At 45.3% G+C, this 12036-nt stretch overlaps 1 protein-coding gene across 2 annotated transcripts in view; it reads right to left on the bottom strand.

Moving 5' to 3' along the window:
- The window catches only part of VPS8 (VPS8 subunit of CORVET complex), a 457588-nt gene that overhangs the window by 338222 nt on the left and 107330 nt on the right, over nucleotides 1-12036 (bottom strand). For both annotated transcript variants that reach the window (XM_068245033.1, XM_068245032.1), the window contains exon 12: nucleotides 5409-5468. In XM_068245033.1, coding sequence (XP_068101134.1) covers nucleotides 5409-5468 — 60 coding nt within the window. The remainder of the gene's footprint in view (nucleotides 1-5408; nucleotides 5469-12036) is intronic.

Raw genomic sequence — 12036 nt, 5'->3', positions numbered from 1 at the left:
ATCGCTAGCTAGCAAGCGTTCATTCTGTCTACCTGTCCTGATCTCCTCAGTCCTGGTTTATGCGCTCAGCGCTACTTGCGCTGAGACGTTATTACGAAAGTGTTTGTGGCTGTTCAGATCTGCACCGGCTCTGTGCACCACAATCTCCTATTGGAGTCAGTCCTCTCCTCCACTAAACTGGGGATATCCTGATCCCTTGTGCTGGTGTGTGTACCTCCTTCACGTCAGCTTATGTGTTGTATGCTGACTGTGGAGATTACACCCCCAAGCTTAACATTATGATAGCCCCATTACCAATCCCCATTGTGGGGGGGGTTCCCAGCAAAAATGACACTGTTTGTTATGGTTCCTGTTCCTTTAAGAAATTTGAGAAGCTCAATTCTGAAACAGAAAATGAGTTTTTTTCTGAATGTGCCAGGTTCCTGGCCAATCCTGAGCTCCAGGCTACTCCTGTTTCAACGTGGGCCCCCCAGCTAGTTTATGTTTTATTTAAGGGAAGATTGTTTCAGTGGGCCTACGATGTCTTGGATCATACCAATTTAAAAGAAAGACCACTGGAATTTCTAGCGTTTGTGATCCATAACTGGCTGCGCAAAACCGATTTGCCTAGCCCTTTTGATAAGCTCCTGGCAGCTTGTCAATCAGCTGCTCCTTCTACTGCCTACAAAAATAATCAGCAAGCAGATAATTGTTCTGATAACTTTTCTTCTGCTAAGGCAGCAGGGTCTAAAGCCAAACGTAAACGCTCCAAAAGAAAAGCGTTACAATCAGCGGAGTCGTTGCCCTTGGCGACTGCGCATCAGATCTGTAATGAGACTCCGCCAGTAGTAGATAATGAAATTCAGTCACCATTCAGGGGAGTCAAATGGACCTATGAAACTACTAATGAACTTTCATTGCTAGCCAGGGAAAATAAAAGTTCTTGTTTAAATGAATTATCTGAATATGATTATGAAGATATATTACAGAGTATTGAACAGATCAATTTATTCGTGCAGCAAGGGAAATTTGCATACACTACAGTTCAATACTTGCTACAGGTATTGGAGATCCTTAGGAATAAGAAATCGGCCAATCACCTGCTAAATAACCCAATGTATGTTTCTGCCACTAACACATTTGCAAACTATGATCAGCCGGAATGCTCAGCTGTTAAATATGCATGGGATCCTCCATTTGAGAAAGGAGAGATGGAAGCCCTGGTCTATGAATGGAAGAAAGATGCAAGTTCATTTTGTCAGTTTTACAGTGCAAAGAGTGAATTAGTATTGAATGCATGCATTAAGTCTGCCTATAACCTAATAAAAACCGGTGTGTGTGGGTATGACTTTGTGGCTCCATTGATCGATGTGTGGAGAATGATTCTGGACGATTTTTATGCGATTCAATCAGTTGATACCAGGGAAGACACACTGTCTAGTGGAGATTGTTCCACTTCCTCAGTTCCTGAGGACTCGCCTGCTTCAGCACCTTTGGCTGATTCAGCGAGTGATTCAGAGCTCCTTTTGTGTGAAATTGAAGTTCCTGTAATTCCACCCTGTACCATGGATAACTCAGTGTTACTTCCCAGTAAGACAGAAATTACTAATACTTCCTTAATCTTGCCATGCACAAATTTCTCAGCAGAGGACCCAGAGGTCCTGCTGACTTCTGAGTCCAGCTTAGCCAGTACTCATGAGTCTTTGTTCAGTGAAACAGACACCAGAAAAATCTTGCCTGTCTCTGCAAATACTTCTGCAGAAATTACCTGTGTTAATAAAGTTCAACTCCTGTCTGATCCAGCAGATGCCAATAGATGCACTACATCAGTTTCTGAGTCCCAGCAATCCTGTCCAGAAATCTCAGAACCCCAACATCTGAATTTTCCAATTTCACAATTGAATGGTGATTTAGATGCGCAAACATTGTGTTTTGATCTTCCTGTTTCTACATCTCACTCTAGTCTCATGAATAACTCACAGCGTCTGCTATGTGAGTCCGAAATCGCAGAATTATTACCGTGTTCAGAAAATGTTCCAGTGAACTTGCCCTGTACCATGAATTGTGCAGTAGATCTCTCCAATGAAACTCAGGTCACAGAATCATTATGCTGTCCAGCAGGTGCTTCCATGGTTTTGCCCTGCAGTGTGGACTGTTCGGTGATCCTGTCCAGTGAAGCTGTGGTCACAGAGTCTTATGCTTCACCCAGTACTTGGGATACTTCAAACCCTCTAGCAGAACAGTCTGAGGCACTGCTTACCTCAGTTGGTGTTACAGTAATATTCACTTGTCTAGCAGCTGTTTTGGAATTACAGTCTGCTCTAATAAAACTTGATGAATTTCTGCCCAGCGAAGCAGAAGCCATTGAAATATTGTCCTCGTCAGCAAGTGTGTCAGATACCTTGCCCTGTACACAGTCTGATTTAACCAATGTTGTTGAGTCCCTCTCCAGTGTTGTAACAGCCGAGGAACTCCAGCCCTGTCCTCTGAATGTTTCAAAAGTCTTGCCCTGTAACATGGATAATTCTGACTCGCTGGAAAAAATAATAGAAATCTCAGAATTTCAGTCCGGGTTAATGAGTGTTTCTGAAACCCAGCCCTGTATCCTGGAAAATTCTGGTTCTCTGGCCGGTGTGGCAGAAGTTCCTGAGTCCCCTTCCTGTCCAGTGAGTTACTCAGTTTTGCCTAGTTCAGTGGGGATTGCTGCACTACTGACTTGTTTTGCAGCCCTTCATGAGCTCCAATCCAGTGTATTTGATGAGTCTCTGTCTAGTCCAGAAGAAGTTATGGGAACCCTGTCTAGTTCGGTGCATACATCAGAAGATTTGTCCTGTCTTGTAAATGCCCCTGAACATGATTTGTTAATAACTTTGCTGGAATCAGAGACATCTAAGTCTAATCCTGCATTTTTTAGTGACAATCCAGTAACTGTGAAGTCTAGTCATGATGATTTTTTTTTGCCCAGTCCTGGTTTCGGTCCTACCTTGACTGACTTTGAGGTTTGCAGTTCCTTGACATGCCCAGAAGTCTCTCTTGTGCCAGTGTGCCCAGATGTGCTTCGTATGCCAGAATGCCCAAGTGTGTCTGTGTTGGCGTGCTCACACGCTTCCCTAGTGGAGACATGTTCTGATGTTGCCGGTTGGCCTGCATGCCCGGAGATGGTTCTGGTCCCTAAAAACCCTGATCTTGATGTTTGTCCTTGTGACCCTGACTCTAGAGTTGCCCTGGGTTCCATAGGGGTTCTTGATGGTTCTCCATGTGAACCTAAGGGGCGTTCTGAGTCTGACCTGTGGGGATCTCTTTGGAGCTTCCAAGTGTTCTGGGAGATCTCTAAGGAAACTTGTCCTGGTACCTTGGACTGGTTCAACGGTGGGTTTTGTGTTGGTGGGGACAGTTCCGGTGGGCATTGTAAAGGCTTTGGCATTTTTGGACAGTCCCGAGAAGGCGGTGGGTATCGCTCAGAGAGTTTCTGGGGGCTTTTCTCTGGAAGTCGTGGTTCTGATGGGTATCACACTGAGGCTTGTAGTGCTGACGGGCATGGTTCGGTAGGTTCTGGTTCCAATTGGTCTAGTTTTGGTGAGACTGATTCGGGAATTTGGTTTTGTCGGACGGATCCGACCTTCATGAATTTTCAGTCAGATCAGTTTGCTGGATTTCCCACTTCTGATTTTTTGGTTTGGGTGGTTCAGGAGAAATATGTCAGTTTTCATAGGCGTCCAGAGGCCGCGTTTAAGGGAGGGGGTACTGTTATGATCGCTTCTGCAGCGTTTTCTGCTGACTGCAGTGGTATTGCAAACCAAGCAGTTCTAATGTCATTACATGCATTTGCTTGCATAGTTTGGTTTGCACTTAAACTAGTTGCTGATTCCATCTGCAGTCGCTCTGAAGTTAATGACAGTTTAATATGCTTTTGTGTAAACAAACATTGTCTGCTGCAGTGGAGGGGCGGTCCCTTTCCTGCAGGCTGCATATCATTGTCTGCCTTTTCCTGCTATCAGCCTGTGATTAATTACCATTCACTTGTGTGGGAATCTGCAGGTCTGCTCCCATTGGATGACCTCAGTATAAAGAACTGCTTCCTGCAATGCCTCATGGGCTATCATAGTTTCAGACTCTATCTGTTACTCTGCTCGTGCCCCACCTCGTTCTTGGTCCGTGTGGACTGCGCTGACTCCTGCGAAGGGGTCAGCGAGTCCTCCTAGTTCTGCTCTTGTTCTAGAAGTTGCTACTTGCTTGTCTTGTGTCATATATTGGTTCATCGCCAATATATACGCATACTTGCGCATTTTGTTATTTTCCTTGTATTCGTGTTACGTTAATATATCAGTGTCGCTGATATATACGTACACGAACTGTTTATTTCCTGTGTTCAGTTAGTCAGTTTTCCAGCACGTTTTGGTAGTTTGCGCGTATCGTGAACACCCGTGCTGAGCTAGTTATCCTGTTCCTGGTCCTGTTTGTGGATTGCGTTCATCTCTGCGAAGAGATAACGAATCCTTCTGAATCCTGTTCCTGGTCCTGTTTGTGGATTGCGTTCATCTCTGCGAAGAGATAGCGAATCCTTCTGAGTCCTGTTCCCTGTATTACTTCAGTCTTAGTCAGAGTTCCTGCTTATGTCATATATCGGTTCATTGCCAATATATACATATGTTAGTCAGACGTTACGAATAGTTTCATTGATAGCTGTAATTGTAATACGCTAGGAAAACATACTTATTGTATATTTATCTGTGTTACGTTCATCTATCTCGATCCTGCTATTTCCTGTCTCTCCTGTCCTGTCTTTGTGAGGCACGCCATCGCCGCAACGCATTGGCTGCCTCATTCCAGTCTGTCTGGTTTTGGACGCTTGCTGTCGCTAAGTAATCGCTAGCTAGCAAGCGTTCATTCTGTCTACCTGTCCTGATCTCCTCAGTCCTGGTTTATGCGCTCAGCGCTACTTGCGCTGAGACGTTATTACGAAAGTGTTTGTGGCTGTTCAGATCTGCACCGGCTCTGTGCACCACAATCTCCTATTGGAGTCAGTCCTCTCCTCCACTAAACTGGGGATATCCTGATCCCTTGTGCTGGTGTGTGTACCTCCTTCACGTCAGCTTATGTGTTGTATGCTGACTGTGGAGATTACACCCCCAAGCTTAACAGATACCATGGGCTGGAAGTGAGGAGAAATATTTGAATTAGGGAAACAGACAGGCGTAAAACCCACCTAAAGTTTCCACACTATACAAAACTAATATAAAAAAAACACTAGAGTTGGACTAAGGTTTGTACCTGCCCTAAAGTCAGGCACTTGAGGAAGGGAGGAGGTGTGAAAAATCATTGCTTAGTCACTGTTGTGCTCTGGTAATCATTGATGGGAAATACTGACTTTCCCAGAGGACCTACTACTTCTTTTTGCATGTTTGCAAAGCTAGTTAACAACCACTTACTCTTCCATAAGGAAAGGTCATCCAAACTTTCAAAGAAGGCTTCAATCCAATTACTAGTATCTGCAGGATGACAAGAAGAACCATAAGTAGTCAGATATTCACTGTCATTAAAAGACAGCAAAGAACATGCTTTTAATTGGATGGCAACAAGCTAGCAACCAAAGAATTCCCATTATTATCTAAAGGGGAGGAGGGATTTTCTGTGAACTAAAAAAAAATTGGAAAGTCTTAAAATCGTTCTGTGGATAGTAAAAAACAAAACAGACACTTACCTGTGGCTTCTATCGGCCCCCTCTAGCTATCGTGTCCTCGTACGATCCTCCATTCCCCGCTGCCAGCACCGGTCAATTATTCGTCTAACAAATGGTGCGCACTCCAGCTCGTGTCTCCGGGAGCTTACCGTGCAGGCGCAGTGCGAGGTTTTCTCGTAATGCGCAGTAAGCTCCTGATGACGCAGCAGGAGCGAGCATGTGCGTGGCCAAGACCGCGTAGTCACACTCTCGCCAGAGGAATAATCAGATCGGGACCGGCGGCGTGAAACTGAGGATTGTAGGAGGCTGGCGCAGGACATGACAGCTACAGGGGCCAATAGAAGCCCCAGGTAAATGTCTGTTTTTGTTTCTTTTTACTACCCATAGAACCCCTTTAAGCTAGCCATACATCTAGCGATTCTGATTCAATTGACAAAGCGATCGACTTTATTAAGGAATCAACCTCAGTATGGTTGATCGAAAGTCGATCGAGTAGTGACCCACACACTACAAACGATATCCTATGCAATTCACCTGCGATTCACCTTCACATTCGATCTGACCGATGTTGTGTCTCCATGCTCTGAATGCAAAATCAATTCAAAGTCCATCAAATGATGTGAACAGTAAGCAGATTCCTGTGCAATTGACTGATATCTTGCATCCTGCTCGATCAACTGAGTTGGTTGATTAGACATGAAAATAGCCCCGTTTCATCGATTGGGAATGCTGGAACACACTCACTCAATTCTATAAAATTGTTGAATCAAATGGTCGATTGTACAGCAAAATCGCTAGATGTATGGCCACCATTACTGTATGTGTAAAACAAATTTTAAAAGATCCATTTGCCACAGACAACGTAGCAAATTATGGTAAGCAACACATTCTATAGGCCCGTACACACGCCGGACTGGAGGCAACGACGGGTCCGTCGGCACCTCCCGCTGGGTGGGCGTTCCAACGACAGTCCGGCGTGTGTACGCACTGTTGGCGGACTGATACGGCTGTTTCTGACTCAGAAGCAGCCGTATCAGTCCGCCAACAGTGCGTACACACGCCGGACTGTCGTTGGAATGCCCACCCAGCGGGAGGTGACGACTGACCCGTCGTTGCCTCCAGTCCGGCGTGTGTACGAACCTTTAAAGTGACCGCAAATTAATCTTTAACAATATCAAATAACCATCTGATGAAGTAAAGTAAAGAAGTAAAGAAAAAGTAAATAATAAGTTACCTTCCATGGAAGCTACATGACAAACGAGATTTGGTGCAAAGCCCTACACAAGAGAAAGCATCACTGCTACTAAGAGCTTCAGGAGGAAGTCGCAGTGTCAAGAGGCAGGTCCCTACTCTGACATCTCAAACCTTTTAACATAGTTCTGTAATGTAATTGATGTCTTTAGTGATCAATAGGAAAAGACCTCTCACTTTACATCTCCTCCATTATACTGAACTGCTGAAATGTTAGACATGCAGTTAGCACTATAGGAAGCCTCAGATTATATAGTTTATCATCTGTTTATATTGGCCAAGTTTATTCAGGGCAACTTGTAATATTTTTGCTGCCTTTCCCTGTATCCACAAATGAAAAGGAAAGGTATGGTCAATACCTTGTTATCATAGTGGCCATTTCAATGTTACATTACACTTCATACGATATTCAAAACAACAAAGAATCCTATTCTCTGGGGATGATTTATAAAATTTGTTACAAATAGAAGAAAATGTGAAATATTTGTCCCAAGGAACCAAACAAAATCTTTGTTTTATTAAATAGCTGAAACCTAACTGGTTGCTTAGGACACCTGATCCACTTTTTCTTTAATTTTCTTCATACCTTACTTGATAAATCAGAGACTCTATCTGACAGTGTACACTGACAAACTGACAGATGGGGTCACACTCACACAGATCACACTCTAAACTGATCTCAAGCAGCAGCCAAAGAAAACTCCAGTCCATCTGTAAATGACACATTCAGCATATAATCAGCCCAATTTCACCATCTCTCATGCAGTAATTCAGCAAGCCAATCTAATTAAGGCCTATTCAGGCCACTATAAAAAATTCTCTATGTATTGCAAAGCTGCCAGTTATTGGCAAGTCATTTATCACAAAGAATTCACTGAAAAAGCATGTTTCAAATGTTCTGGCAGCAGTGCTAATGTAATCATTTGCATTACTTGTATGAATGCCAGAGTGTTAAAAAAAAAAAAGTATTACCAGTAACTCAAAGTGACACTGAAGCAAAAAAAAAAATGTATGATATGATGAATTGTATGTATAGTAAAGCTAAGAAATATAACATACGTAGTAAAGAAAATAGTCTCATATTGTTTTCCAGTACAGGAAGAGTTAAAGGGAACCTGAGCTGGATCCACAAAAAAAAAAAAATTTCACATACCTAGGGGCTTCCTCCAGCCCCCTCTGGCCTGATCGCTCCCATGCCGGGAGTGTTCTGCGCCTGCACAGTACTACTGGGTTAAAGACTGTCCTGTTTTCTGAAGCACTTTTACATCAAATAAACAGTGAGAGACAGCTTCAGATAAGGTTTTACTGCAGGGAAGTTCAAAGGATCATTAGTTCTGCTTTACTTCATAGTTTAAAATAGTGTATGGTTTGTAAACTGCGAATATGACAGAATTATGCAATGTTATACAAAAAAAGCAATAGAACTGAAAATAAAATATGAGACACTTCTCTTAGCTATTAATGTTCTATCAATTATTCATACTACACATACAATTCATCATATTATATTTTTTTCACTTCAGTGTCACTTTAAATAGAACATATATACATTTACACTAGTAGTGCTTTTCGGTGCACTTTGCGATTGATTCCCCTTTTTAAAATCGCTCCCATTCACTTTCATTAAAATCGTGGAAAAATGGCAGCGATTTCGCGTTCGTGTATGCGAAAATTGCTGCGATTTTTAAGCGATTTTTATGAAAGTGAATGGGAGCGATTTTAAAAAGCACTAAACAGGGCCCGCGAAAACAAATTTGCATGCGGATGCGATTCGTATGCGAATTTTAACACGAAAATGCATTAAAATTTGCATCTGTTTGTAAGTATGCGAATTTAACCATGTCAGTGCCTGTGTGCTTTTACATTGATTTTAAACGAATCCGTACACAAATTCACATGGAAAATTCGCATAATGAAAACGCATGCAAATCTCCAATTAACCACTTGCCGACCGCCCACAGCCGATGGGCAGCAGCAAAGTGGTGCGTAGAACGGCCGCAATACGCCCATCGGCAGCGGGTCGTTCTGCGCTCTGTGGCCAAGGATTGCGCGCACATCCGCGACGTCAACCTGCCGGCCGTTCGGAAAAGCGCCGGTAGGTTGTTGTTAACAAACGATCTGCCGGATATAAAGCACATATTATACGCTTTGTATTGTATACAAAGCGTATTATACAGGCTGCCTCCTCCCAGTGATCGAGGGACCACCAGGGCAGGCTGCAGCCCTCCCTGTCTGCACCCAAACACACTGATCCTGCACCCCCTGCCCTCTGATCGCCCACAGCACTCCTCAGACCCCCCCTCCCTGCCCACCCCCAGACCCATGTTTGCACCCAATCACCCCCCTAATCACCCATCAATCACTCCCTGTCACTATCTGTCAACGCTATTTTTTAGGTTAGGTCCCAAACTGCCCCCTGGGGGCTCCTGATGACCCCCCCCCCCACACACACACACACACACCCTCCACACCCTCAGATCCTCCCCAGACCCCCCCCCCCCCCCCTGTGTACTGTATACTTCTATTCTTCCCTGTAATCACTCACTGATCACCTGTCAATCACCCATCAATCACCCAGTCACCACCTGTCACTAACACCCATCAGATCAGACTTTAACCTGCCCCTTGCGGACACCTGATCACCCGCCCGCACCCTCAGATCGCCCGCACACCCGCCCTCAGATCGCCTCCGAAGTGCATTCTTTACATCTGTTCTCCCCTCTAATCACCCATCAATCACTCCCTGTCACTATCTGACAACGCTATTTTTAGGTTAGGTCCTAAACTGCCCCCTGGGGGCTCCTGATCACCCCTCCCACACCCTCAGATCCTCCGCAGACCCCCCCCCCCCCGTGTACTGTATACATCTATTCTTCCCTGTAATCACGCACTGATCACCTGTCAATCACCCATCAATCACCCCGTCACTAACACCCATCAGATCAGACCCTAACCTGCCCCTTGCGGGCACCTGATCACCCGCCCGCACCCTCAGATCGCCCGCAGACCACCTCCGAAGTGCATTGTTTACATCTGTTCTTCCCTCTAATCACCCACTGAACACCCATCAATCACCCCGTCACCACCTGTCACTGCTACCCATCAGATCAGGCCCGAATCTGCCCCTTGCGGGCACCCAATCACCCGCCCATACCCTCAGAACGCCCTCAGACCCCAGCCCTGATCACCTTGCCAGTGGAATTCTTGCATCTCTTCTCCCCTCTAATCAAACCCTGATCACCTATCAATCACCCCATCACCCCCTGTCACCACCTGTCACTGCTACCCATCAGATCAGACCCTAAACTGCCCCCTGCGGGCACCCAAACACCCGCCCACACCCTCAGATCACCCTCAGACCCCGCCTGAACACCTCTCCAGTGCACTTTTTACATCTGTTCTCCACTCTAATCACCCATCAATCACCCCTCAATAACCCCGTGTCACTGCTACTCATCATACCCATCAGATCAGACCCTCATCTGCCCCTCTGCGGGCACCCAATCACCCGCCCACACCCTCGGCTCGCCCTCAGACCCCCCCCCCCAATCACCTCCCCAGTGCATTGCTTGCATCTATTCCCCCCTCTAATCACACCTTGAGACACCCATCAATCACCTCCTGTCATCACCTGTCACTGTCACCCCCTAGCACACCTACCCATCAGATCAGGCCCTAATTTGCCCCGTGTGGGCTCCTTATCACTCGGCCAAACCCTCCGATCCCCCTAAGACCCCCTTCCGATCACCTCCCCAGTGCATTGAGTGCATCTATTCTCCCCTCTAATCACCCACTGAGACACCCATCAATCACCTCCTGTCACCCCCTAGCACTCCTATCCATCAGATCAGGCCCTAATCTGCCCCCTGCAGGCTTCTGATCACCCTGCCAAACCCTCACCCGCCCCACCGCAGTGACAGAATTTTTTTTTCTGATCACTGCTGGTCTCTACGACTACGATTGTTGCCGAGACCAACCGTTATGCCACACAATACGCAACCGCCAATCCAAGAAGCTACCATGCCCAGCCTTTTCGGTGGAAACCACTCCAAGTTTCCGAACGTAACATTTTTTGGGGCCTTCTCCTTAACATGGGTCTAGTCAAAAAGAATGTATTGCGGTCTTATTGGTCTACGCACCCAATACATCACATGCCCATGTTCTCTGCTGCCATGTCCAGGTCACGATTTGAGAACATCCTGCGCTTCCTGCACTTCAGTGCCAATACAACCTGTCACCCGGTTCCACAAAATTCGCCCCTCATAGACCACCTGTCATCAAAATTTGCAGATGCTTATACCCCTGAACAGGCATTTTGAGGCATTTGGTTTCCAGACTACCCCTCACGGTTTTGGGCCCCTAAAATGCCAGGGCAGTATAGGAACCCCACAATAGACCCCATTTTAGAAAGAATACACCCCAAAGGTATTCCGTTAGGTGTATGATGAGTTCATAGAGGATTTTATTTTTTGTCACAAGTTAGTGGAAAATGACACTTTGTGAAAAAAAAAAAATCAATTTCCGCTAACTTGTGACAAAAAATAAAATCTACTATGAACTCACCATACTCCTAATGGAATACCTTGGGGTGTCTTCTTTCTAAAATGGGGTCACTTGTGGGGTTCCTATACTGCCCTGGCATTTTAGGGGCCCTAAACCGTGAAGAGTAGTCTAGAAATCAAATGCCTCAAAATTACCTGTGAATAGGATGTTGGGCCCCTTAGCGCACCTAGGCTGCAAAAAAAGTGTCACACGTGTGGTATCGCCGTATTCAGGAGAAGTAGTATAATGTGTTTAGGGGTGTATTTTTACACATACCCATGCTGGGTGGGAGAAATATCTCTGAAAATGACAATTTTTTGATTTTTTTTTTACACATAATTGTCCATTTACAGAGATAGTTCTCCCACCAGCATGGCTATGTGTAAAAATACACCCCAAAACACATTATACTATTGCGGCGATACCACGTGCGACACTTTTTTGCAGCCTAGGTGCGCTAAGGGGCCAACGTCCTATTCACAGGTCATTTTGAGGCATTTGGTTTCTAGACTACTCCTCACGGTTTCGGACCCCTAAAATGCCAGGGCAGTATAAGCACTCCACAAGAGACCCCATTTTAGAAA

The sequence above is a fragment of the Hyperolius riggenbachi genome, chromosome 7 (assembly GCF_040937935.1).
Source record: "Hyperolius riggenbachi isolate aHypRig1 chromosome 7, aHypRig1.pri, whole genome shotgun sequence".
In the NCBI taxonomy this organism is placed as follows: Eukaryota; Metazoa; Chordata; class Amphibia; order Anura; family Hyperoliidae; genus Hyperolius; species Hyperolius riggenbachi.
This window is presented reverse-complemented; position numbering and strand designations above follow the sequence as displayed.